Source organism: Brienomyrus brachyistius, chromosome 5 (genome assembly GCF_023856365.1).
Source record: "Brienomyrus brachyistius isolate T26 chromosome 5, BBRACH_0.4, whole genome shotgun sequence".
NCBI classification, from domain to species: domain Eukaryota; kingdom Metazoa; phylum Chordata; class Actinopteri; order Osteoglossiformes; family Mormyridae; genus Brienomyrus; species Brienomyrus brachyistius.
This window is the reverse complement of record NC_064537.1, coordinates 22,276,226-22,301,081: the sequence shown is the minus strand read 5'-3', so window position 1 is coordinate 22,301,081 and position 24,856 is coordinate 22,276,226. Positions and strand designations below refer to the sequence as shown.

The 24,856-nt window shown below is 39.8% G+C and overlaps 2 protein-coding genes across 2 annotated transcripts; both read right to left on the bottom strand.

The window, feature by feature from the left end:
• Positions 1-3,700: 3,700 nt before the first annotated feature.
• Positions 3,701-9,617, bottom strand: LOC125743019 (potassium voltage-gated channel subfamily A member 7-like). Its single transcript, XM_049015608.1, has 3 exons — positions 9,243-9,617; positions 8,349-9,124; positions 3,701-5,339 (listed from the first exon to the last, which is right to left on the bottom strand). Exons 2-3 carry the CDS (start codon positions 9,033-9,035, stop codon positions 4,482-4,484), a joined length of 1,545 nt encoding a protein of 514 aa, XP_048871565.1. The 5' UTR covers positions 9,036-9,124; positions 9,243-9,617; the 3' UTR covers positions 3,701-4,481.
• Positions 9,618-11,450: 1,833 nt separating this feature from the next.
• Positions 11,451-19,356, bottom strand: LOC125743034 (apoptosis regulator BAX-like). The gene is made up of 6 exons (XM_049015645.1): positions 19,243-19,356; positions 17,011-17,059; positions 14,817-14,975; positions 13,826-13,961; positions 12,840-12,944; positions 11,451-12,669 (listed from the first exon to the last, which is right to left on the bottom strand). Exons 1-6 carry the CDS (start codon positions 19,271-19,273, stop codon positions 12,571-12,573), a joined length of 579 nt encoding a protein of 192 aa, XP_048871602.1. The 5' UTR covers positions 19,274-19,356; the 3' UTR covers positions 11,451-12,570.
• Between the last annotated feature and the right edge of the window lie 5,500 nt (positions 19,357-24,856).

Here is a 24,856-nt window from a genome sequence, read left to right as displayed (position 1 = left end):
GAAGTATTTACAAAAAATAAAGAAATATATATATTTTTTTGGGGGGGGGGGTTCTCAGTTTTAAATCACTCGGACGTGTAAGAGCGCAAAGGTGACTAATATCACAATATTGTTCCGTTCTGTAGCGATAAACTTCACCCTTATGCGAGTTCGTTTGGCTCTGCAGTTGTCTGCCCCTCACTCTCCACTTCATTACTTGTAACTGTGCTGGCCGAGCAGTGCAAAACGTCCTCACCACTCCGAACGCAGCTGTCTATAATATGTAGATCGGACAAAATATAATCATTTTACGAAGATTTGGGAGGGCGTGGTGACGATTTAGTACAAAAAGTAAATCAAATTATTAGGAATCCCAATAAACTGAAGCCTACATCCAATCTCAGGCAATAAAGAAAACTCCGGAAAGCGTACCATTTGATCGGAGACATACTCTCGTGAGAATGACTTTGAGGAAGATGTAAATCATGCAGTAAAGACATCACAGAAGCGCGCGACGGACTGCCTCGTTCACTTATAGGTAAAGCAAACCTAAATGAAAAATAATAAAAATAACTAACTCATATACAAATAATTAGTATTTACGAAAGTATTATCATAATATGTTAAGACGTGAAAATACCAATGTGTCTATCGTTCTGAGAAGAGCCGCAGCCTGGTATGGTATTTAAGAGTAGACGTACTTCGGTGCTAACTTATTTCATATCGACAGTAACTGCAAATAACTATGGTCTTGTCGATGAACCCATCTGACAGAGTTTTGAAGCTGAACCTGCCATTCAAAATACCTTTTTCTTTGTTAATTATATTTTTCCCGAGCTGCCATCCGACTCAACACGCGTTAATGGCTTCAAAAAATTAGTCACGTTATAATGAATTCCCGTTGACGCACGTGGCACATTATTATTTTTTTAATCCTCCATGCATCCATCCATCCATCCATTTTCCAAACCGCTTATCCTACTGGGTCGCGGGGGCTCCGGAGCTTATCCCGGAATCAATGGGCACGAGGCAGGGAACAACCCAGGATGGGGGGCCAGCCCATCGCAGGGCACACTCACACACCATTCATTCACGCATGCACTCCTATGGGCAATTTTAGCAACTCCAATTAGCCTCAGCATGTTTTTGGACTGTGGGGGGAAACTGGAGTACCCGGAGGAAACCCCATGATGACATGGGGAGAACATGCAAACTCCGCACACATGTGACCCAGGTGGAGACTCGAACCTGGGTCCCAGAGGTGTGAGGCAACAGTGCTAACCACTGCACCACCATGCCGCCCCCTCCTCCATGCATTTTATATACAATTTAATTGAGGGAAATTAGTTTTTTTTTTTTTTTGCCAGTAGCTTATAGGCCAGTGACCCAAAACCAAGTGCAAATTGTAATGATATCTTAGACGTACAGGGCACAGTGGTTTTTATTCATTTTTAACCTTTTATGTGTTTTATATGAATTTGTATTGGGGACATGTTAAGTAGCTTCTAGGCCTTGCATATTCGAATGGCAGCCAGTGGGCCACATGCTCCCCAGATACAACCTCCAATTGGCCCACTACAAACTAGAAGTGCACCCATCCCACTTTGTTGCCAATACAATCCTGATACCTGATTTCCAATACCAGACCTTTGTTCTAGACTAGTAAGAACACATGAAAAAATGTATGCCAAAAAGCTTTGTTAGTTAGGCTACTATAAACATACATAACATACTGTTGGGTCAGTCCGTGCCAAATCAACCAATGTCCAGAAAAGTTCCATGGGCATCATTCTTGATTTTGATGAAAACTTGGTATTTTGATCCTTATAGAGAACACTGAAAATTCCCCAAGTTTTATTGAAAAATTCTGATGCAGTCCAATGTTATGGCCCTTTCAAATTTGGGTGCCACGCCCTTTTTTTGCACTCGCAAATCGTGCATGTAATTTGTAAGGGTTTTCAGGAAACCATATCTTCATTTCTAAGCATGCCAGAGAGCTGAGAATTGCTCTCCTGGCCTACTTTGCCCTGCTCTTTCAGAATTCATGTTATGTTTTTGTTATTTGAGGAAGATACTGTAAGCAGATGTTCAGCATGTTTTTGGACTGTGGGGGGAAACTGGAGTACCTGGAGGGAACCCCATGACAATATGGGGAGAACATGCTAACTCCACATGCAAACTGTGACGACTTGAACCCGGGTCCCAGAGGTGGGAGGCAACAGTGCTAACCACTGCACCACCATGCCGTGCCCCACCCTGATACCACTAATTAATTGGTGTGATCCTGAACATTACATCGCCCCCTTGAGGTCAAAGGTATTTGAAACGCTAAAGATACAAACTAGATCACACTAATAAAATCTTTAAACTTCTCTTTGTCATGTGGTACTTCAAATGTACACTTCCTCATATCACCCTAAGTATAAAAAATTATGAGCGTAAAATGTTCCTTGTTGCCTATTCTGTGTATGAATGACATACTGGTAATTATTTATTTAAGTGTTTACTGTATCTAGAGTAAAAGCCGTATACAGAAAATATAAAGTAGAATGATTTTACTTTAAGTTTTCTGTGAATAAAACTGTTCTATATTTTTTAGATGAGTCAAGAAAAAAAACATTGCACATTGTATAAAAGAACTGAGCCCAATTTAATTACAGTTATACATACTGATCCCATCCAAGGTGTATCCCTGCTTTGTACCCTATGGCAGTGTTTCCCAGCCCGATACTCGGGGTCCCCCAGACAGTCCACGTTTTTGCTCCCTTCCAGCTCCCTGACAAACAGTCCACAGTCTGGGAGTCCCGAGGACCAGGATGGAAAACAGTAGCATGTGCTACCTTGGACAGGCTGCTAGAATGTCTCTGACCATGTCCCGTATAATTGACTAGAACATGGATAAATTATACATATGATTCCTAAAAAAGATTATTGCTGTATATATAAAATACTCACTTCTCTCTCTCCAAAGACGACTACCCCTCCCACACACCCCAAAAGACAGAAAACCTCCTAACGCTCATATTTGCATTACTTGTAATTTCACGGTGTGGAAAATCTGCAGTAACGTCATTATCATTAACTAATTTATTGGTTAATAGTTATTCATATGGTGGTGCAGTGGTTAGCACTGTTGCCTCACACCTCTGGGACTCAGGTTCGAGTCTCTGCCTAGGTTACATGTGTGTAGAGTTTACATGTTTTCCCCGTGTCATTGTGGGGTTTCCTCCGGGTACTCCGGTTTCCCCCCACAGTCCAAAGACATGCTGAGGCTAATTGGACTTGCTAAATTGCCCGTAGGAGTGCATGTGTGAGTGACTGGTGTGTGCCCTGCAATGAGCTGCCCCCCCCATCCTGGGTTGTTCCCTGCCTTGTACCCGTAGCTTCCAGGATAGGCTCCGGACCCCTGAGACCATGAAGGATAAGCAGTTTGGAAAATGTATGGATGGAATTATTCATATTGATATAGCATTATTACAGCTAAAATGGTATACAAATACTCTATTCTTGATGCTGTTGTTTTATCTCATGGATTTTAAATTAATTTTCTGATATATCAAAATACATTTTTATAGGTAAAAATGACTAGAATCAGAAAGCCACATAAACCCATTTCGGAAATCCCATGTATTAGGTATACGTTTTGAATCCAATAGGTTTTTTTACCCAATTGGTTGCTATAGACGGATATGGCATTTATTGCATTTCAGTACAGGAAAAATCAGATCGAATATTTTTTATTAAATACTTACACATAAATGTAGAATGTCACACACAATATACTGCACACATATATAGTTTTGATATATAATGTAATAAATTATTTGGGGCATACAACATCACATGCTATATGATTTCATTGATGGAAAATCAAAAAATACTGCACAGTTAATCATAATTTCAGTGAAATGAAAAATGTAACATAAGTTGTTACAGACACAACTTGGATTCGAGAGCAGGCAATTTGCCGAAAGAAAAAGGTTTTTTTTTTACCTAAACTAAACAAAGGCTGGAAAGCAAACAGGAGGGCATGGGCTCACAAACATGACTGGACTGGGGATGAAGAGACAAACCGGGACTAATATACAAAGACTAAAGAGGGGCAACAAAGAACAGCCGTGCCTCATCAGCACCACATGAGGAAGCAGACAGGAGGGTCAGACAGACATGACAGGCAGGACAACAGTTGCTAATTACTAATTAATTTGATAGTTAATACTATATAATACTGCCATAAATGCAATTAAATAAATAAGGCACAGCAATTATTCATTCCATTTACTCAATAAATAAACATAATAAGCAATTTAAGATTAAATATTGAGTATAGTAGTAAGAAATACATCAAAATAAATCAATAAACAAAAATAGATCCTACACTATCCCTGTGAATGGACTTTGTCACCTGCTATTGATATTCTGTATTCATACAGTAAGACTCTGTAGCAACCAAATTGCTCTTGGCCTTTGGTCAGTTAGCACACTTTGCTAACCTCATACTCTCACACCTCTGTCAGCAGCGGTTCCTTAATGTATACATTTCCTACCTGCTGAACCTCATTCCTTTCATATGTAGGTAGAGTCCCATTCAGAGGAGTATACAGGCCTCCCAAAGCCAAGTAATCCTTTGCCTTATCATCCTCGTCATCTTCCTCCCACAAAGAACACTTCACATGCTTGTAAGGTGATGGGTCAAAGGTCAAATTTGCCCTGTGATAGAAGTAGCTGAAGTTGGAGACGATGACAGGCACAGGCAGGGAGATGGTTAGCACCCCAGCAATGGCACACAGGGACCCCACCATCTTGCCCATTACTGTTTCAGGGTACATGTCACCATAGCCAACTGTAGTCATGGTAACCAAAGCCCACCAAAAGGAGTAAGGAATGCTAAGAAAGGTTGTGTCTTCCTTATCCCCCTCTGCAAAGTAGATAGCACTAGAGAAAATGATGACTCCAATGAGGAGGAAAAAGACGAGCAGAGCTAGTTCACGCATGCTTGCCTTCAAGGTCATGCCCAGGATCTGCAGACCCTTGGAATGGCGGGAGAGTTTGAAGATCCGGAAGACTCGCACCAGCCTGACAATCTTGAAGAGAGCCAGTGTTGACTCCTCCTCCTCCATGTCAGATGGTCTGGAAATATCTGAGAACTGCTCAATGAAAAAAGGGAGAATGGAACTGAAGTCAACCAGGTTCATGTAGTCCTTCAAAAACAGGATCTTGCTGGGTGAAGAAAAGAAGCGTAGGGTCAGTTCTATAGAGAACCAGATGACGCATATGCATTCTGTCACGAAGAAGAAGTCCAAAGCTGACAGAAACCCACTGGACTGGCTCGTGTCATTGTGGGCTCCTAATAGATCCTCCTGTAGAAACAATGAGAAAGGAAAATGGTAAAGGGGAAGAAGGGGAGTACAGAAGGCATAAAGGAAGGAATGAATACAAGAATGAGCATTTAGAATCAATGTGGTTAAGGTCTAAACTGAAGGCAGTGTTCATTATAGTTACTGGGTAAGAGTTTGGAACACAGATGGACTTTACTTGACGCACGTCTGAGGGTTTGTAAGCTACTATATAAATATACTGCATTAGTATTTATTTCTTTCTTCATTATTGATAAATACATCCATGTTAGCAAGACATTTAATTTAATGGTGTTATACTACACGGGTCTGGGCGAAAAGGATTATCGCCCATGATCTAGAGTCACATAGAAGCACGTCAGCAAAATAGATATCAGCAAAACCTCAGTGGTACACTTTTTCTATGCTCAAAAAATACTATTGTCCAAAATACTGCACAGAGAAGAGGTAGAAAAAAAACACTTAAGAACAATATTTGCAAAATTGTAATTAGGGTAAAATCTTTAGGAGTTTTAGTTTTTTTGTGTATCTAATAGTATATGTTCTCTGTACAGTTCACTACACCTTAAATCTGTGTACCAAGCTTTTGTGTTGATGTGGTATTATGTCAAATAATAAATAGTAATATTTAACTACATTCATTCATACATATATATTCACGTATGTAGCAGACACTTTTGTCCAAAGCAACCTACTGTCAAAAGCACATTGCATACATTCAGGCTGTCAAGGAATCAACTATGCATAAGTGTAGCTAGGCTGAGCCTCTAGTGAATGCCCAGGTATAAGTGCAATCAATTATTGGAGCAGATACCCAAACAGATACCCATATCAATTAATAGTGTGCTTTCCAGTCCTGTGTTCACAGTCATTGATGTTGTGTACCTTCCTGTTGCCTGTCCCCTTCCACCTGTTTTGATCTCTCTCATTCCCATTTATTTTCCGTCTCTGTTCTTTGAGGTCAATAAACCCCCTATTGTACAGCAACCTCCTTCATCCCACCTGACACGATAACACATGTATTATATGTTTAATATAATTAACGTATAAACATATATAATCAACAAATTATCCTATGCTTAAAGAAGGTTTCAGTTGCAAATACAGTTTCTATTAAAAGCATTGATCTGGTCTGAAGGTTGTTCTTGCCCTATTAATAGGCCCTTAAAGGGGAAATACGAGAGGCCCCACCTCTGCAACCAACCCTGCTCGCTCTCTTCCACATTGTAACTCTATCGCCTGTATTTGCTAGGATGAGGTCGCCATCAGGGTTATTATCCTTCAGGAAAACAACGAAATAACGAAAACTAAATGTGGAAAAAAGAAACATTTTCGTTAACAGAAATAATATGTGGCCTGATTTCCAACTGCTGTCATCTGGCTTGTGAAACAGAACAAAAACATCTTCTAAGCACTGCATGTGAGGGGAGCGGAGCGGGAGCGAGCGCGGAACGGAAGTGGAAGGATTTTGGCCGGAGTTGGAGCAAGCGCAAAAATCATATTTGAAAATAACCCTAACCCTAATCTTCATATTTGAAAATAATAATAAAAATAATATTGGAGTCACATCTCTCCGCATCCTGGAGCTTTACACCATGTGTCTGAAAGATAACTGACACAGAACCCTGATCCATGTGCTATTTGGCTTTTTGGTGCGAGCAGGGTAAAAATTGACCGGTGCAGGGAGCAATGATGAGCGGAGCGGTCTGCAGTGGCTGTGAGCGGGCGAGCGGGGGTAGCGTACAGCTCTGTGAGCGATGAGCGGAAATTCTTATCATTCCTCTTCATTGCCATGCTCTTCTCTGGAGCAACGTGTTTTCCTTATGATCAACAAGAAATAGTTGCTTGACTGAAGTACACCCATCTCTCTCGCTCTCTTTCAGACACACACACAGACATCTTTTACTGTTGGTTTTTTGTGGATGATTGTTCATCTGTCCTAAGTGAATACATTTTTGAAAATGATATATTTTGAGCTTTTATTACACAATACTTTTTCTGATCTATTTGAATTGTGCCTCTGACAAGTACCTTATCTTACAAAAACTAATCTAACACTGACGAAATATTTGTGTAGAATCTTTTTTCTAATGGACTTTACTGCCTATGTAATACGAAAAATTTTAAAGTTCATTCATATTTACCACAATCATAGCACAATGGCTACCCCTATTTTAGCACCGAAAAGGCCAAAATAATTTCAACAAGCCTATAGATTACACACAACCATATAGAAGCCAGAGGCCTATTAAGTAACATTACAGATCCTACGGATTCTGTGTTCAGCTGCTTGGGTAATGTGAGTTAATTTCAAAGACCAGCATAACTATCTGATAACATGTAGAAAGACATTTTCATATGATAATTTTCCACATACCCCACATGTGGTGACTTACATCACATTTCCAAGTGTTACAAGAAAGAAATTCTCAATCAACAGTAGAAAAAAAGTTACCTGCATTTATAGTCATCACACCACATGATTATTTCACAAGAGCATATGATGACTAGGAAGGCAAATCTGCATTTATAGCTGTTTCAGATACTCCTCTAAGGATTGGAACAACCTGGAACAGGCTGCTTAATATTAATATATAGTATGCTACATTTATAATTTCACTACTGTAAAAGACCAAAAAAATATCTTGTGAGATGTGGAAATCAGAGGCCTGTCAGTTAAAACGGGGGACCGGCTGGCTCTCATGCTCCACTGTGCTGCCCCCTACACCATGTCTTATGCTAAGTGAACTAGCCTGTGAATCTGCTGGCAGTTTTTCAGTTTGTCTCAGCCTCCAGGTTCTATCTCTCAGTATAACAACTGTTCTGTATTATGACACCGTGATTCTGCCTGAAAACTTTCCACAACAATTCTGGATGTTTCTGAACTTAGCATGATTCTTAATGCTTTGTGTATGAAATCTGATTATCCCCCCCATCCCCTCGGCCCCCCCTTTCCCCTTAATTCCCTGCCCACCTTTCCCGCGCCCCTCTCCACGTTTCCTGAACTCTCACCTTGCTTGGTGGCTCGGTGGTCTGCAGCTCAGGTATTGTCTCAAGGAGGAAAGTGGTGACTGACAGAATGATGATCACGATGCTGAAGATGGTGATGATGCGAGCATAGCGCGAGGAGTCGGGATACTCGAAAAGACTCCATACCTTACTCGCAATCCTGCCTTTGGGCAGAATGCGCACTTCCTCTTTAGGGAAGCCTTCGTCATCTTTGTAGCGCTCCAGGGTCTCCTCGCCCAGCTGGTAGAACTCAAGCTCCTCCAGGAAAACATCCACCGGGATCTCAGAGGGCCTCTGGAGGCGTCCACCTGACTGGTAGTAAGTGAGGATGGCGTCGAAGCAGACCCGGTTCCGATCCAGGAACAACTCGTTCCTCAGCGGGTCAAAATAGCGCAGCCGTCTCTGAGGATCCCCCAGCAAGGAGTCTGGAAACTGGGCTAGCGTGCGAAGCTGAGTCTCATATCTCATACCCGCCACGTTGATGGCCAGCCGCTCGCTCAGCATCCACCCTCCCTTCCACATGTTCCCGTAGTGGCAGCCCTTTCCTCCTTCCCCCTTGTTATCCTCCTCATTCTTCATGGCCAGTCTCCTTGTGCTTCCTCCGCCGTGCATCTCCTCCAACCCCTGGATACCGACAGTACCCATCCCTCCTACCTCTCTCTCCAGTCCACTCATACTCCCCTCATCCATCTCTTCTTTTCCCTGTTGGGCCTCAATGTCTTTTGTGCAACGTGCTCAGATATTAAACACAAAAACACGTTTCACGATCTAAAACCACTCTAAAACAAGAAACAAAAAGCAACAAATATAACTATAAAAACTATATTAACTATATTGCCATGTATAATTTTTACATATCAATCAGCTGTAATAATAAAAATAATAGTTCATGACTACCTTCACCTGCTGCCCACTTGCTCACATGCCTCTATCCCTGCTTTATCAGTTAACCATGTACATGCAAATGTAAGCACAGGTAGACAAACACTTGTAAGTGGATACAGAGATAGATCGTCTACTAGACCAACCGCCCCTTGCACTCCTATTAAAGATTGTGACGTAAATTATGTGGCAAATCAGTCCAGAGCTTCTCACTTTGAGCAACATGTTCTTCTCTTTATTTAATAAATAAGCATTTTACTGGTCAGTTTAGTTTAACAACCCATATCATTTCCATAGCACTTAAAACAGCAAATGAATGTAATGGAATAAAAATCATGCATATAACAAGGTAATCGAAAACCGTACAAGGGTAGGAGAGACGGAGGGGGGGGGGGGGGGAATTAAACATTACACAAGGTACCATAAAAGGAAACTCCAGACATATATAACACAGAAGGAAACTCAAGACACATAACTGAGAAGCTTCTCATAATTTACAGTTATTGTTAGCATCAGACTTCCGTTCAACAAACCCCATCAGTAATACATCAGAACTTAATGTCCATCTATTAAAGTACTATTAAAGTTCACCAGTGCTTCACTAAAGCTCACGGCAAAATGGCATTTGAATATCACATTTGTTTCATCATTTCTGCCAGCGTAGTAAACCTTCAGCATTATCAGATTATTTTTCTCAACAGATATTCTGTACATGATATAATACACATACAAGGATATTTTATTTTAAGATATATGGCATCACAGTAAGAAAATCTATCAAGCTGCATTACTCAAGTCTGAGTGTTACTATGAAGATCCCCATTAAACAGAATGTTTAATTACAAATGCCTGCACTAATTTTTTTGGTATATACACACACATTCAAATATCATATATATCAGAAAATGATTATTGTATTAGAAATACAATATATTTCAGTGTGACTCTAACAAACAAACTCGTTATGAAAGTGTCGATATCTGATCTGTTTTTTCCCACCCAGCTTTCTCATATGCACATTTCACTTGATGTATATGAAAATAACATGCATTAAATGACCGAGTTGCATATAAGGTTTCAAATGATACAGTAAACAGCATATGAAGGCTGAGCCTATCAACTGAGAAGTGCCCCTGCTTGGGCCAAGCCAAATGCGTCTTTTAAACATTTCTAACCAAACACGTGGCTCAGAATAAAGCTAAAATGGAGAAAGCTAAAGAGTGTATGGGAAAAAGAACAGGTAGGACACAGCGTTTCCATTCCCTGTCGACACAACCCAAATATGGGCAACTATATGCTAAGTAAAGTCAGATGTATCAGTCTGCCAAGCAGTCCTCTGTAATGGCTATTCAGATGTGCACCTGTACCAGATGACAAATTAAAGCTGACAAACATCTATAACAACCAAAATTATCTAGTTTCCTTGCTCTGTTTATTACCATATAAAAAACCTGGGTCTTCTTGGCTTGTTAAACCTGTGACAGTCTTCAACCTGGTGGTTTTCTTATTTTGGAGCAGATTTATGTCAGATACTTTTTATATGTCCCCCAAACTCTCACACCAGTGAACACTGTTAGCAGTTGTGCGCATTCGCCAAATGAATACATGCAGCACACAGACCTGGTCCAGAGGCTCACTCGCTTTTCAACTAAGTATCAGCACGGCTAAAATGCCTGACCTGAGCAACTTTGAACATGGTATGCTTGTTGGTGCCAAACATCATAGTTCCAGCATCTCAGGAACGGCCGTCCTTCTGGGATTTTCACACATTACAGTGTAAATTTCACAGAGAATCACGTGATGAGAAGAAAAAAAAACATGCCGTCCCTAGGATTTTTGAGCTCTGGCCATTCTTCTCTGACTATATAACAAGACCATAAGCTGCCAGATAGCAATGAATTTTGGCATGGGGGGAATCGTATTAAAGATTATAACCTACTGAACAACATGCAGTCAAAGTAACCTAAAACTCCAACACAGTGGCAATATCCAGTATTGCTGTTGGTATAAAACAGAAAAGCTTAATAGGCAATTACATATACATAAGATACATCTACCCCATTTACCAAAACAAATGTTCACAGTTTACTTGCTATTTTCTGTAGCCTATACTTGTCCCCTGTCTCTCTATTGAAGTTGTCTTTTAGCACCAGTGCCCCCACTGGTAAACTTCTTTTTGCACTTTGTCTCCGATGGTATGTATCAGATATGGGGTGTTGATTGGGGGGGGGGGGGGGTGTTCGGCGCCCAGCCCCAGTTGAAATCCTTTATTAACTAAAAAGAATAGTTTTTATTGTATGAAACTGGTTATTTGTAAACTTCAAAACCTGAAAGGTACAAAATGTATAGTACTAGTATAAAATAACCATATTTCTTGTTTACTGAAACTGAAAAGAAAGAAAAAAACACTGCGTTATAAAGTATTAGCATGGAGTCTGTATACTATGTATTGTAAATAGTAGCATTTTTACACAATCTGCAATCTTACTATGTACGTTGTTGTGAAGCAGTTCTATACAACCTCTTTATCATACAGCATAATAATGCAAGACATTTACACTACACTAAAGGTAACCTACACAGGGAGTACCTTTTCATTGGCCACCTTACGCAATGTGGACTGATGTGGTGCAGAGGTAGAGAAATAGATGATGTGGATAAGAGGTAGCTAGAGAGGTTGGAGGTAAAGAGGTCACAGGTACGATTTTCAGGGCTGCTACTGAAGAGGTACTAACATATAGTACTGTGGTAAAGAAAATGTTTAAGACAATTGTCTGGGTAGTAAGTATTTGCTTAGGAAAAAAAAAACTAAACATTAGAATATATGCCATTTAGCACAATAATAAATAAACAAGAATTTCCTCTCTCCTGTTACTATAAGTTACAAATATCTGGTTGGATGGCTTTTTTGATTCCCAAACCTCTCCTCAGGGGCACCTCAGCTATTCCATGTATTCATTAAATTTCATGTTTCATCTCTGGCTCAAAAAAAATAATCAACTTAATTGGTTAAATCACATGATGAGGTACTAATTACCCAAACACGGTGGGGTAGTGGTCCAGTCAAAAAATACATTAGTGTTTTGGACGGTTGCTGAAAATACTGGGCTGATTTTAGAAGAGGTTTTGAAATGACTAAATTACCTCTTTCACAGACATATCATTATAGTTGTATACCAACTTGAAGACCATTTAAACATTTTCTTTGACTGCTTAAGACTTATACACAGTATTGTAAGTGACATACTTCAGGTCTAACAGATTGCTATTGTTCGTGATAGGTCAATCCCTGGATTCTTCTAAAGAGTGGTCCCGTCCTGGCCAACTCCTCCATGCCTTGGCATCACATCTTGTGAATGACCAGGAATGCAGTGAGGATACCAGCCACAAACACCCCCGTCATTTGCCATGTGGGTGTCCCAAAGTAGGACCTGACATCCTCCTGCACAAAATAAGGGCAACATCTATCATCAGCCACATAATGTTCATGGAAATCCTAATCACTCATTCAACAGGCTTAAAAATGGGTCGGTATTGAAGAGAGACATAAGACGTGTTAACGCATTCCAGCCACATGCCCTAAAGCCAAATGTGCAGAGAGCTTCATCTCACCCAGCCACCGCGCTCCATAATCCAACTGATCACATGGTCTCGCAAGTAGTCCATCGTCCAACTAAATATTATTCGTATTACATTTGGGACCTTCTTTATTAGAGCCTATGAGAGAGAAGGGATAATTAATCATAGTAGCGACACTTTACTCACTCACATAATAGATCAGTTGAGAGAAGGGTAGCAAATAAGCCGGAATGACATTCTTAATGTGATATTATAGAAACATCTAATTAAATGGGTCTCAAAGATAACAATGCAAAAATACTACATTTCCAATTCCCATTTCTGCATTAGACCTTTGCTATAAAAAGCTTTCAGTAAAGATAATTTCCTAATTTCTAAAGAGCTGTGAAATGAACATAACAGTTCTCCCAGCATGGAAACCAACTCAATGGAAACCAAGATGGAGAAGTGGCAAATTTGTCTTTGTCAAGGGCCAAATCTGAGCTTCTTCATGTCAGCATGGGCCATTTTTAATAATATAATCAAATTGTAGAGGAGGTGGGACCAACCAGATGTATTTGGTCCCGCCTCCTTCAGTTGCTTAGATCCACCTCCTGTACAATTTGATTGGTTATTTCTCTGAACCAATCATTTCCCTTCTGTATTTTTATGCGAGTAAAACTCCGAGTGAAAAAATCTTTTGATCTCCACAGATAATTTTTTAATGATTATGCAGGCCACATAAAATTGGTTCTGTGGACTGGATATGGCTCCGAGGTGGCTTTTGTCCAGGTTTGCTGTGGACCTACCAAAAGTTCAGAAAGCTGCGATGTTACAGAAACTTTGTTCAACTAACCTTTTAAGAAAGCAAGATTTAAAAGAGTAAGTGGAATAAAATAGCTGGCAAAGAAGTGACATTACAATAAATAGAAACGCTACTGAGCCACAACAGTATCTGTTCACCAGGCCATCAGTATCAGATTAGTGCACCAACACAGGAAACAAGTGTCAGATTAACAAAAATAGGGCAATGGACTCACTTTAATGACAAGGCGGCAGGCGAAGTAGAAGAGGGTAACCACCCTGCCCCAGCTGAATTTGCCATCAGAGAAAATTTGCCAGGCTACCTGGGAAAACACCTCTTTGGTCGGCTGAAGATCCGGCTTGTTAATCATCCTGATAAACAAGTGGTCAGCTCACTCTGTTAAGGCTCTTATTACGATGAAAACAACAGTGTAACAATTTACAATCATTTTTTTTGCGATTCTAAAATTAAAACTGACCTCCACAAAAGGTGCAGCAACACGCTACATCAACGCATGCTCCCCAACCTGACCTGACCTGACCTACCCAAAACATATATTCTGGTTCTTCCAAACTGTGTCAGATTAATGCACAACTTCAAATTAATGAAGTTAAGGGGCAGTAACCAAGCACCTGACTTGTTAGCTGTTAGCTATTCTGTCCTCAAATGACCATATTAACATATGATTTGCTCTTTCTTAGCCTCCTTCTGCTATGGATTGTAATTGCTCGCCGGCTAATAACTTTCAGCCGCAGGCTCCATTCTGGAAATTTTAGCCTCCCCTTTAATCATTTCCACTTTACACCATTTCAGCAGGAAAACCACTGCAGCATCCAATGATTACTGTTGTGATCTAATGCAGGCTGCACTTTGCTATAGGCTTTAACATTCACAGATGCTAAAGTCTTTAAATACTATTTGCTGATTTTATGTGTTTATCTGTTCCAATCGACAGCATCATAAAGTCTCTTCAACTGTATTTGTTCCGAAGAAACAAAACAAAACCTACAAAATGTTGAAGTTCCTGGGCTGATTGCTTCACTGGCCCACAAACCTCACACAAGACTGCAACAAGGATGGTTAGTGTGCAGGTAAACAGTTGTGTTCAATACTTGAGGATGGTGCAATTCTAAAAATGGTGCAATTCTAAAAATCAGCAGATTGCATGATTATTCAATTTCAAATTTATTTTTACACATAGAAAATGTATTTATACATTTTCATACCTTTGCAGTTCCTCGTTGTTGTCCAGTTCATCTCCAATCTGCCGTAGACACTGTGCCACCTGTTTAAGGGTGGGGTCATGCAATTCAGTCCCACCTAAGTCTGCATAGTTGACAGTCAGCTCATCATTCCCATGGCGACGTACACGATCAATGATAAAACTATGACAGAGAATAAAGTGATTTACAGCATAACTTCATCAGTCCCTTGATACTGTAGAGCTTATCTGTTTAAAGTACAACCCATAAAGATTGTAACTGGGACAAACTTGTAATTTATAAATTATATTAATGGGCAAAGAGTATACATTAATTATGTACTTTTACTGGGGCTGGGAATTGATAAAAAAATTATTGCACAGTTTTCTGTGATTAATTGCAATTAATCATACTTATTATTAAAAACTTATAATAATAAATGTTTATACACTGAATCCCTAAATTAATGTAGAATTAATGCAAAGGGGAGTATATGGGCTATTGTCATGAACCCATTACTGTAAAATAATAATTCTCTCTAATATTTAAAATTAGTTTGAAGCCAGACTAAAATTACACAACTTCATTTTCTAAACCGCTGGTCTTGCCTCTGGGGTAGTCAGTCAGTTTTGTTATGTTACTACTTATTTCTGTAATAAACAAAAAGTATTTCATCAAATCCATGGCAACAATTACTGAAATAAAAAAAATTGAGCAGAAAGAGACATCCTATACAAATTGATTGCTTATTGTGGGTTACATGCCATTAAAAAGTTACATAGTTTTGTGTTAGTGATTTTTGACTAAGTAATTGGGCAAATCACCATATCCGAGCAACAAATAAACTTTTTAATATACCTCAAAAGTTAAGGTAATGTCAAATACTTTACAAAAAACAAACACTGTATTGCACCATAACATTTAAAAAAAGGTTTGTGAATATGGCCCATATTGTAATATTTGTTTAAGCTTTAACTTGTGATGTATAGATTATTCATTTCCAACAAACATACTACATGCAAGCAAGTGCAAGGTGAATTTCTATGCTTTCAAAAAGGCTCGATAAACAAATGGCAATAAGAAAACAGATGGTACTGTACTATAAAAAGGAATGCTAAATTATGTTTTTTTTTTTTTTTCATACAGCTAAATGATTAAACCCATATACCATATATACATATAATAATAAATACTCAACAGGAGATAAAAACACAGTTTAATCCTAACCACATGATCGATTTAAAATCTCAAGCCTTCATTAAAATAAAACAAATATTGAAAATTATGATAGTTTTATCCTATCTATGCTGCATGCTCCAACTGGCAATTTTTTTAGTAAAGTAACCCGGTAATATCAACTTCCCCATAAAACACTAACTGAATGTTCTGATTTGAGTTCTGAATTCTGTGCAACGATGAATTAATTACCCCAAAACACAGGGCCCTAGCAATCTATATAATATCAATGAAAATCACACTGTGTAAAAGTAGCACACAGTAAATACATGAAAATATCTATTTCTCCAACTTGGACTGCTTATGCAGTACAGGGCTGTGCGTAGCCAGAAGCCTACCCAGAATAACGTGGGGAACAATGCAGGGGAACAATGCAGGGGAACAATGCTGGGGAACAATGCTGGGGAACAATGCTGGGGAACAATGCTGGGGAACAATGCAGGGGAACAATGCAGGGGAACAATGCAGGGGAACATGCTGGACAACATGCTGGACAACATGCTGGACAACATGCTGGACAACATGCTGGACAACATGCTGGACAACATGCTGGACAACATGCTGGACAACATGCTGGACATGGATTAAAGCAGAACACTATTCAAATATTTTGCCTAATTTTCATAATCAGGTCCTAACACACAGTCAAGGTTGTCACCTTTTGCATTAACTTCCAGTCATTCTGTCTAGTTACAAATCTGCTATCAATATGCTAAACTACCTTATCCGTGTGTTGTCTTTAAGGGGCTTTATTTGATCAAATGTGCATTTACATGAGGAGTTTTAGCTGACGGAATTATTAAAAAAAACAGGCAAAATATTTTCTGTCATATTCAGGCAATACTAATATGCAAATATAATTCTTTCTGAAAACTTGAAAATTGTTTATTTATTGTATTAGATGAAAGATAAAGAAAATCTATGAATAGATTGTGTTGTTTCAGTGGAATGAACTGTGTATTCAGAGTAAAAGCACACTCACTCTGCTAAAAGTCCCCCCCCAGCCTCCAACATGTGGTCAATGCTGGTATCTGGAAGAAAAGAAAAACAACATCATTCTTTCAGAAAGCAGAGGGTAATCAAAATGGAAATACAAACATAATAATTTCCATTCAAAATGTACCAGCATTTAAACACATGCATACAATTGACACTATCCCTAGTGTAACATTTTTGTCAATGCTGCCAAATAATAATAAGGAAGGTTTCAGGAATTAACTCTTAAAGAGGAGGTGTGGAAAGCTGATTTTGATTTCAATAAAAATAACAATAATGTGTTTTCTGGATTCTAATCACATTATACTTTATACCTCAATATAACAAAACACATGCAAGCCATTTCTTTAATGGTTATTTACATAAATGTGTACCTGTCAACCATGATGCCACATTATTCCTAAAATGTTTCCTTTCATAAAGAAATTTCAACTGTATACTAAAACTACAAGTACTGAGGTATTCCATTGTTAAAATGTACTTATTTTTATTGTTGACATCGTGATTATGATTATCATATACTTGATTAGCATAGAATGTTATCCTGTATGCTTACAAATAATTTTGAATTGTGTATATATAAATTCCCATACATTTTCCACAGTTGCTTGTCCTGTGGAGGACGACTCGGGCCCGGAGCCTATCACGAAGGTACGGGCACAACACAGGGAATAACCCAATAAATACTGTGCAAAGTACTGCATGAAGGATGACCTGCAATAACTGCTGTACTTGAGACGTTTCGTGGGTTGTGGTACTAATTAGCCAAGCTGTGATTAGCCCTTTATAATTACAGTAACCTACTGTTAGCAACTATGTAGTATTGTTCACTGTTGCGTTAAAAAAAGAAAAGAAAAAACAGTTGCATGATGTCATCCTCTGGGGGACACCAGAGATTGAGAGAAAATTAGGCTGGCCGCACATGTCTATAATAGCATGTCAATTGTAATGTGTTTCGTGTCTCCAATGTTGAATAGCAACCATAAAAAACAGCCTAATCAAATTTTAGGTGCTGCAGCTGTTTTCTAGAAACTAGATCTCTCGCTTATTGTACGACTGAGTGTGTCCCTTTTACAATATGTAATATACAGGTCCTTCTCAAAAAATTAGCATATTGTGAAAAAGTTCATTATTTTCTGTAATGTACTGATAAACATTAGACTTTCATATATTTTAGATTCATTACACACAACTGAAGTAGTTCAAGCCTTTTATTGTTTTAATATTGATGATTTTGGCATACAGCTCATGAAAACCCAAAAATCTAAAAAAATTAGCATATTTCATCCGACCAATAAAAAAAAAGTGTTTTTAATACCAAAAAAGTCAACCTTCAAATAATTATGTTCAGTTATGCACTCAATACTTGGTCGGGAATCCTTTTGCAGAAATGACTGCTTCAATGCGGCGTGGCATGGAGGCAATCAGCCTGTGGCACTGCTGAGGTGTTATGGAGGCCCAGGATGCTTCGATAGCGGCCTTAAGCTCATCCAGAGTGTTGGGTCTTGCGTCTCTCAACTTTCTCTTCACAATATCCCACAGATTCTCTATGGGGTTCAGGTCAGGAGAGTTGGCAGGCCAATTGAGCAGTAATACCATGGTCAGTAAACCATTTACCAGTGGTTTTGGCACTGTGAGCATGTGCCAGGTCGTGCTGAAAAATGAAATCTTCATCTCCATAAAGCTTTTCAGCAGATGGAAGCAAGGAATTTTGGGTTTTCATGAGCTGTATGCCAAAACAATAATCAATATTAAAACAATAAAAGGCTTGAACTACTTCAGTTGTGTGTAATGAATCTAAAATATATGAAAGTCTAATATTTATCAGTACATTACAGAAAATAATGAACTTTTTCACAATATGCTAATTTTTTGAGAAGGAGCTGTATACAAGCACGAACATGACTCCCAAGTGTCAGATACTGCTTCGACTAAAAAATGAAAGTACGTTTGTACTGTAACTTTAAATTAGTGCGCTCATTTAGGAAATATTCGCAGTTTCTCACGAAATCCAAGTGCACACTATACTACCCATAGCTGGCTAATTATCATCCCTGCCGTAACATTACGTCAGCTGCCGCGCTACAATCCTGAGAGTAAACGCGTACGGCGAAGGACTGAAACAAAACAAAGAAGTACTTTTTAAGTCAACACCGCTTGCACCATGGCATACTGTCAAGCGACAATATAAAATAAATATTAAAGCATATCCACTTACCTCTGCCAACCCCTTCTAACGATTCGGCCATGCTAAATATGAATAACCGAAGAGCGGTTCTGATAAATGCTTCCGTCTCTCGTCACGTGGCTTGAAGGGTCCAGTTGCAGACGTCTGTAGAGTGGAGTTCCACCGGAAATACGTCACTCCACAGGAAACACTGTGTGTTATAGTGAATAGATCCTAACCTTAACCCTAACCGCAGCTCCACTTTACAATCCTTAAGGATCACGTGTTTAACATGTTTAAAAAATGGCAATAAATGTTTATGTTACTAACAATATAATACATCAAAAATACATAAAAATTAAATGATCACCGTTGCTTTATTAAGTACCATGAATAGGACAAGCGGTTACAGAAAATGGGATGGATGGATTTCCTCATTAGGTTATGTTAATCTCCTAAATAAACAGCTTTCAGTGTTGTGATTGAGGTATTTTTTTAATTGCTTATTTTGCCCACTTAAGAGCCAGCAGTACTAGTGTGGCTATATAGTCTCTGATTAGATGTTCTTATAGTTACGAGGCCAAAACCATGCCGGAAACTCACCTCTTGACACTGGGTAATGAGGAGCCCGTTAGTAGCTTACAGTTCTGAATCACCATAATAAAGACGCGTTTAAGGTGGTGTGCATTCACAAGGCAGTCTCTCTCTTGGGTGAATACAGTTTGATCTGCAAAATGATTTACTCTTGCACTAAATCCAATTACCAGACTGAGTAAGCATTACATAGATTGTTCACCAACCTACGTCCAGCTTTTTCCTGTTCTTCCTTCAAGGAAACCCCTGGTTCCCTTGGCCTAAAGTTACACACTTATATTTCCACCACGGATGACCAGAGACTAATCATGTCGCATAGCATTGCTAGCAATTTGGAAGTTGTACAAATTGTTATTTGACAAACAGAATGTGCCAACACACACATTTCTCTCTTCCACACCTTGGACATGCTTGTGGTTTAGAAACCTCTGTACATGCTCAGTGGTACAATACTGAGTTTTGCTGGGCCACGCCATTTGCAAATGTTATCTATATTCAACCCAATTATTGTTAATTATGTAATGCATTTTCTTATAATCATATCTTACAAGACCAATAATATAGAACAGGATATCCCAGGTTTTTTATGGTGCTTGTATCTTCTAATATCTAACTGATCATTTGTGCATGGTACTAGTGCTACCTAGCATGGGTTCTAGGCTCCCAAAAGACCCTGTACAACATAAGTGGTTGTAAGATGGATGGATGATTTCATTCCACTGAATGTTATTCAGAAAGTACATGTTGTGGTCGAAGTTTCATTCTTAGTCAACAGGCGTGACTTAAGAAGCTTGCTAAGATGAAATTTTGCCAGATGGTTCTTCCCACAACTAACACCGTCCACCTAGATTTTTTTCTGATTTTTCAGAAATAAGGTTGTATGTGCAAAATCTAATGAGAACTGGGTATTGTCATGCCCGGCTCGTCTGCTCCTCGTGTGTGCCACGCCCCCTGATTACCCACGTGTATTTCCCTGATCGTTTCCAGCTGTGTCTAGTTACTTTGATTAGTCCTGTGTATTTAAGTCCTGGTCTCCCCGGTTTCCCTTGTCCGTCATTGATGTCAGTCTGTGTCTGATGTCCCTTGCACCGGGTCCCGCAATTAAACCCTTTGTTTTGCCCCGTATTCCGCCTGCCTGCCTGTTCCTGCTCGCTCGCTCGCTCGCTCGCTCTACCCTTGCGCTTTACTCGCGCTTCTGGATCGTGACAGGTATGACTTCTTAACAATCAAGGTCCATGTTACAGTTTTATAAATGACACTACAGATTTAAAAATCCACAAGACCACAATTTAAAAATCAATTTCATTACAATGTCATTTCATTTCAGCTTTTCAACTCAGATCTCCAGCTTCACATTTAGTATATGAGTTTGTGCAAATTACATGCAAGTCTTTCAGTCTTCAAGGACAGCTTTGCTTTTGATAGCTTCACCACCTCATTGGGTGCTACATACACTCAGTGATCGCTTTACTTGTGAATTTAAACAGACTGTTCATCCAGTCATGTGGATGCAACTGAATACACAATACAAGAAAACAGCATCAATAAACTTACTTGCTTTTCAGCTAAGCATGAGAACTGCCAAGATGCCTAATGTAAGTGATTTCGAACATGGTATGATTGCTGATGCCATACATGGTGATTCCAGCATCTCAAAAACCATCTCACTGGGATTCCCAAATATTACAGCGTGTATATAAGTTTATAGAGCAATGGCATAGCCAGAAAATTTACTTTGGATGTGCCAAGGGAAAACAAGGTGAGCAAGAACTGAAACACAATAAACTAATATGTACATTCGACAATCATTGCTTTCATTTCTGAAAGGTTAAGCCTATGACAAGTGTTACATTGTAATTAGGGTTGCCACTTTGCAAGCCAAATTCCACCTGTTTATGCAAGTGTGTCAGCTGATATTTTGGATGTCATTTGCACACCCTGGCATACCCTTGGCCACGCCCCAGTTACAGAGAATAGTGCAATGAACCGAACAAGAACAAAATCTGAATAAAACAATGTCAGAGGTGAATGGCCAGACTCATTAACAGAAAGGCAATAAGTGCTAAAATGACAGTACAGCAGTGGTGTGAGAAAAGGCATCACTGAATGCGCAACTTTGCCAGTGAAGCAGTTCTGCATCCAAAAGTGGGTCCTACTAAGCATCATCTCAGGGGCAGTGGTGTCTTAAAGGTTAGAGAAGCGCAATTGTAATTGAAATATTGCTGGTTCAAATCCCTGAGGAGCAAGGTACCACTGAGGTACCCTGAGCAAGGTACTGACCACAAACACTGCTCCCCGGCTGCTGAATTAGCTCCCCCTGTTATGTCACATATGGGTTAAATGCAGAGGACACATTTCGTTGTTGTGTACTGTGTGCTGTGGTGTGTCAACAATGACCACTAATCACCTAATTCTAGTATACCTAATACAATGGGAATAAAGCCCCTCCATTATACTTGTGCTCTTATCCAAATTGGTCAGAGATGCTTTATTAATGTGCTACATATAAATGCATTATATTAGGGTTCAGTCATGTTATTTATTCTTATGTTTTGTATTTGTATATTTTGTACACCACTATTGCTTGTGAAACTTACACACAAGAATTTAACTCACATGTACTGTACCAGTGTACCAGCAATATGATGTGAAAATAAAAGTGATTGATTGATTGATTGATTGATGGATGAATCTATATTTTATAAAATTAGGGTGACTATAGGCATGATGGGGCACTTCTCGAAAATTTGATATGATACATTACAATTTTATAGAAATTGGAGAAATATGACACATTTTGCTACAAAAATAAATTAATGTAGAATCATCTCAGGTGTTATGGATTTGCTACTGTTATCACCATCTTTTTCATCATCTTTCATCATCTCTCCAAACGAGCTTGATGGGCAGAATGGCCTTCTCTCATTTGCAAATTTGTTATATTCTTATCTCTAATAATTGTGTGGACTCTGAGGCTAAGGATCTGTGCCAGCAAACAGGTGCTTGCTGGTTTGAATCCTGAGAATGCCAGCAGTGATCCTACTCCGTTGGGCCCTTGAGCAAGGCCCGTAACCTGCAGTTGCTTCTTCCTGGGAATAACGTTAAGCTACATCCAGCCCTGCAAGCAGGTCCTCCAACTTACAGGGAAAATGTGGGGGTTGGTGGCAAGATTTGCACTCCAGCCACTGGAAGAAAACTCACACTGGTCCGTTCAGACTAGTGTGGTGCTGAGGTATCACCTGCCACAATTCTGCAGGGATCTCATCCCTGAGGTGGTTCATCATGTGGCAATGTGCTGCAATCAGCGCATGCCCCTGACCCCTCTCTCTCTAACAATTAGGGATCCTTGGGAATGAGAACTTGGTATTACCTATTTAGAGGCATGGTAGTGCAATATGCTACCGGTACACATCTTATTCTCATTTGACATCGATTCAATTTAAGATCTTACAAAGGATTCATTTACCCAAAGTTAAACTTATCAAACTCTTTTATCTTACATGACACCTGTAACAGAAGTTCCCTTCCAGCCATCCATCCATTTTCCAAGCCGCTTATCCTTCTGGGTCGCAGGGAGTCCAGAGCCTATCCCAGAAGCTATGGGCACAAGGCAGATGTTCCCTTCCATTGCCCAACCATTCCCATACGTCTTTCTTCTTGTCCAAATCTGAATCCATTTTTGTTCTCTTCCTATGGCACACTTTTGAAAGCCCTTAAAAAGCCTGTGATTCCAAGCTATTTAATATCTATTTTCCTGAAGACCATGCCCACAGAGGTGGAAATTTCAGATCCAGAAAGTAAAAATCCAGACTAGGATTTTGTTTTCAGTTTCTGTCTAACTGAGACATGGCAACTGCCTGATGACTTTTCTCAGCTTAATGAATCTACTCCTCCGGGGTTTGTTTACATCTCTGAACCCCGTGGCTCCGGCCATGGAGGAGGTCTCGCGATAATTTACCATGAGAACTGGAGAGTCTCGCCGGTGTCTGTTCAGGCATTCGGCTCTTTTGAATCCACTGTATGTACTGTTTAGACCTACTCCATAAGCTTCTTAAGCTCCCTCGTTTCATTTCCTTTCGCAATATTAAGAATATCAATTTAGATTTACTTTTTTTCTAGCATTGACCCCCTTATGGACATTCCCATATATCCACCCCAGAAGAGTTAGTTTCCTATTATAACTCCAATACATAACATAAGTATGACATAACTTTGTTGCCCCATTAAAAACCAGATCTGTCTCTTTTTGTTTTTCTGCTCCCTGGTTTACATCTGAACTTCGGCTTTTGAAAGCCAAAGATCGCCAAATAGAGAGCCTTTACAGAAAGACTGGACTCACTGTTCACAAAGAGATGTTCAAAGACCATATATCATACTAAAGGGATTCTATTGCTCAAACCAAATCTAATTATTGGTCTCTGTAATTCCCTTATGTCCTTCTTTAATGAAAAAATACAAAGGATCTGTCACGCCCGGCTCGTACGATCCTTGTGTGTGCCATGCCCCCCTGATTACCCACGTGTGCTTCCCTGATTATCCCCAGCTGTACCCAGGGACGGATTATGGGTTGTGTGGGCCCCTGGGCAAAACGTTCTCGAGGGCCCCCCCCCCCCCCGACCACCACCACCACCACCACCACAATTCAAGGGCCCTTGGCAGCCAAACGCCCTCCCTATAGGGTCAGGGGCCCTTGTAGGCAGAGGATCAAAGAATGTAGGCCCTCTAAAATAGACAAACGAAAAGACATTGTTGATAAGCGTTGCAAATTGTTTTGGGCTAGGGGCCCCACGGGCCCCCTGCACCCCAAGGGCCCCTGGGTAGCGGCCCCGCTGGCCCGGTCCGTAATCCGTCCCTGGCTGTACCCTGTTGTCTTGCCTATTTCAGTCCATGTCTTGCCTTAGTTCTTGGGTCGTCATTGATGTTAGTCGATGTCTATACTAGCGTTCTGCCCTGCCCTGCCTGTACCTTCAATAAACCCCCGTTTTCCCCGACTTTCGCCTGCTTCCTGCCCGCTTGCCTGCCCGTGCGGTCACCCGAATAACCAGCGATCGTGACAGAATGACGGACCTAA

What these genes read in the sequence shown, in the direction of transcription:
- LOC125743019 (XM_049015608.1), bottom strand. Translation starts at nt 9,035, where the DNA reads ATGGATGAGGGGAGTATGAGTGGACTGGAGAGAGAGGTAGGAGGGATG. An exon ending in CCACCGAGCCACCAAGCAAG is followed by an intron (nt 5,340 to 8,348) that starts GTGAGAGTTCAG and finishes TTGTTTCTACAG; the next exon opens with GAGGATCTATTAGGAGCCCA.
- LOC125743034 (XM_049015645.1), bottom strand. Translation starts at nt 19,273, where the DNA reads ATGGCCGAATCGTTAGAAGGGGTTGGCAGAG. An exon ending in AACAACGAGGAACTGCAAAG is followed by an intron (nt 13,962 to 14,816) that starts GTATGAAAATGT and finishes CTTGTTTATCAG; the next exon opens with GATGATTAACAAGCCGGATC. An exon ending in CCTGCCGCCTTGTCATTAAA is followed by an intron (nt 12,945 to 13,825) that starts GTGAGTCCATTG and finishes TCTCTCTCATAG; the next exon opens with GCTCTAATAAAGAAGGTCCC.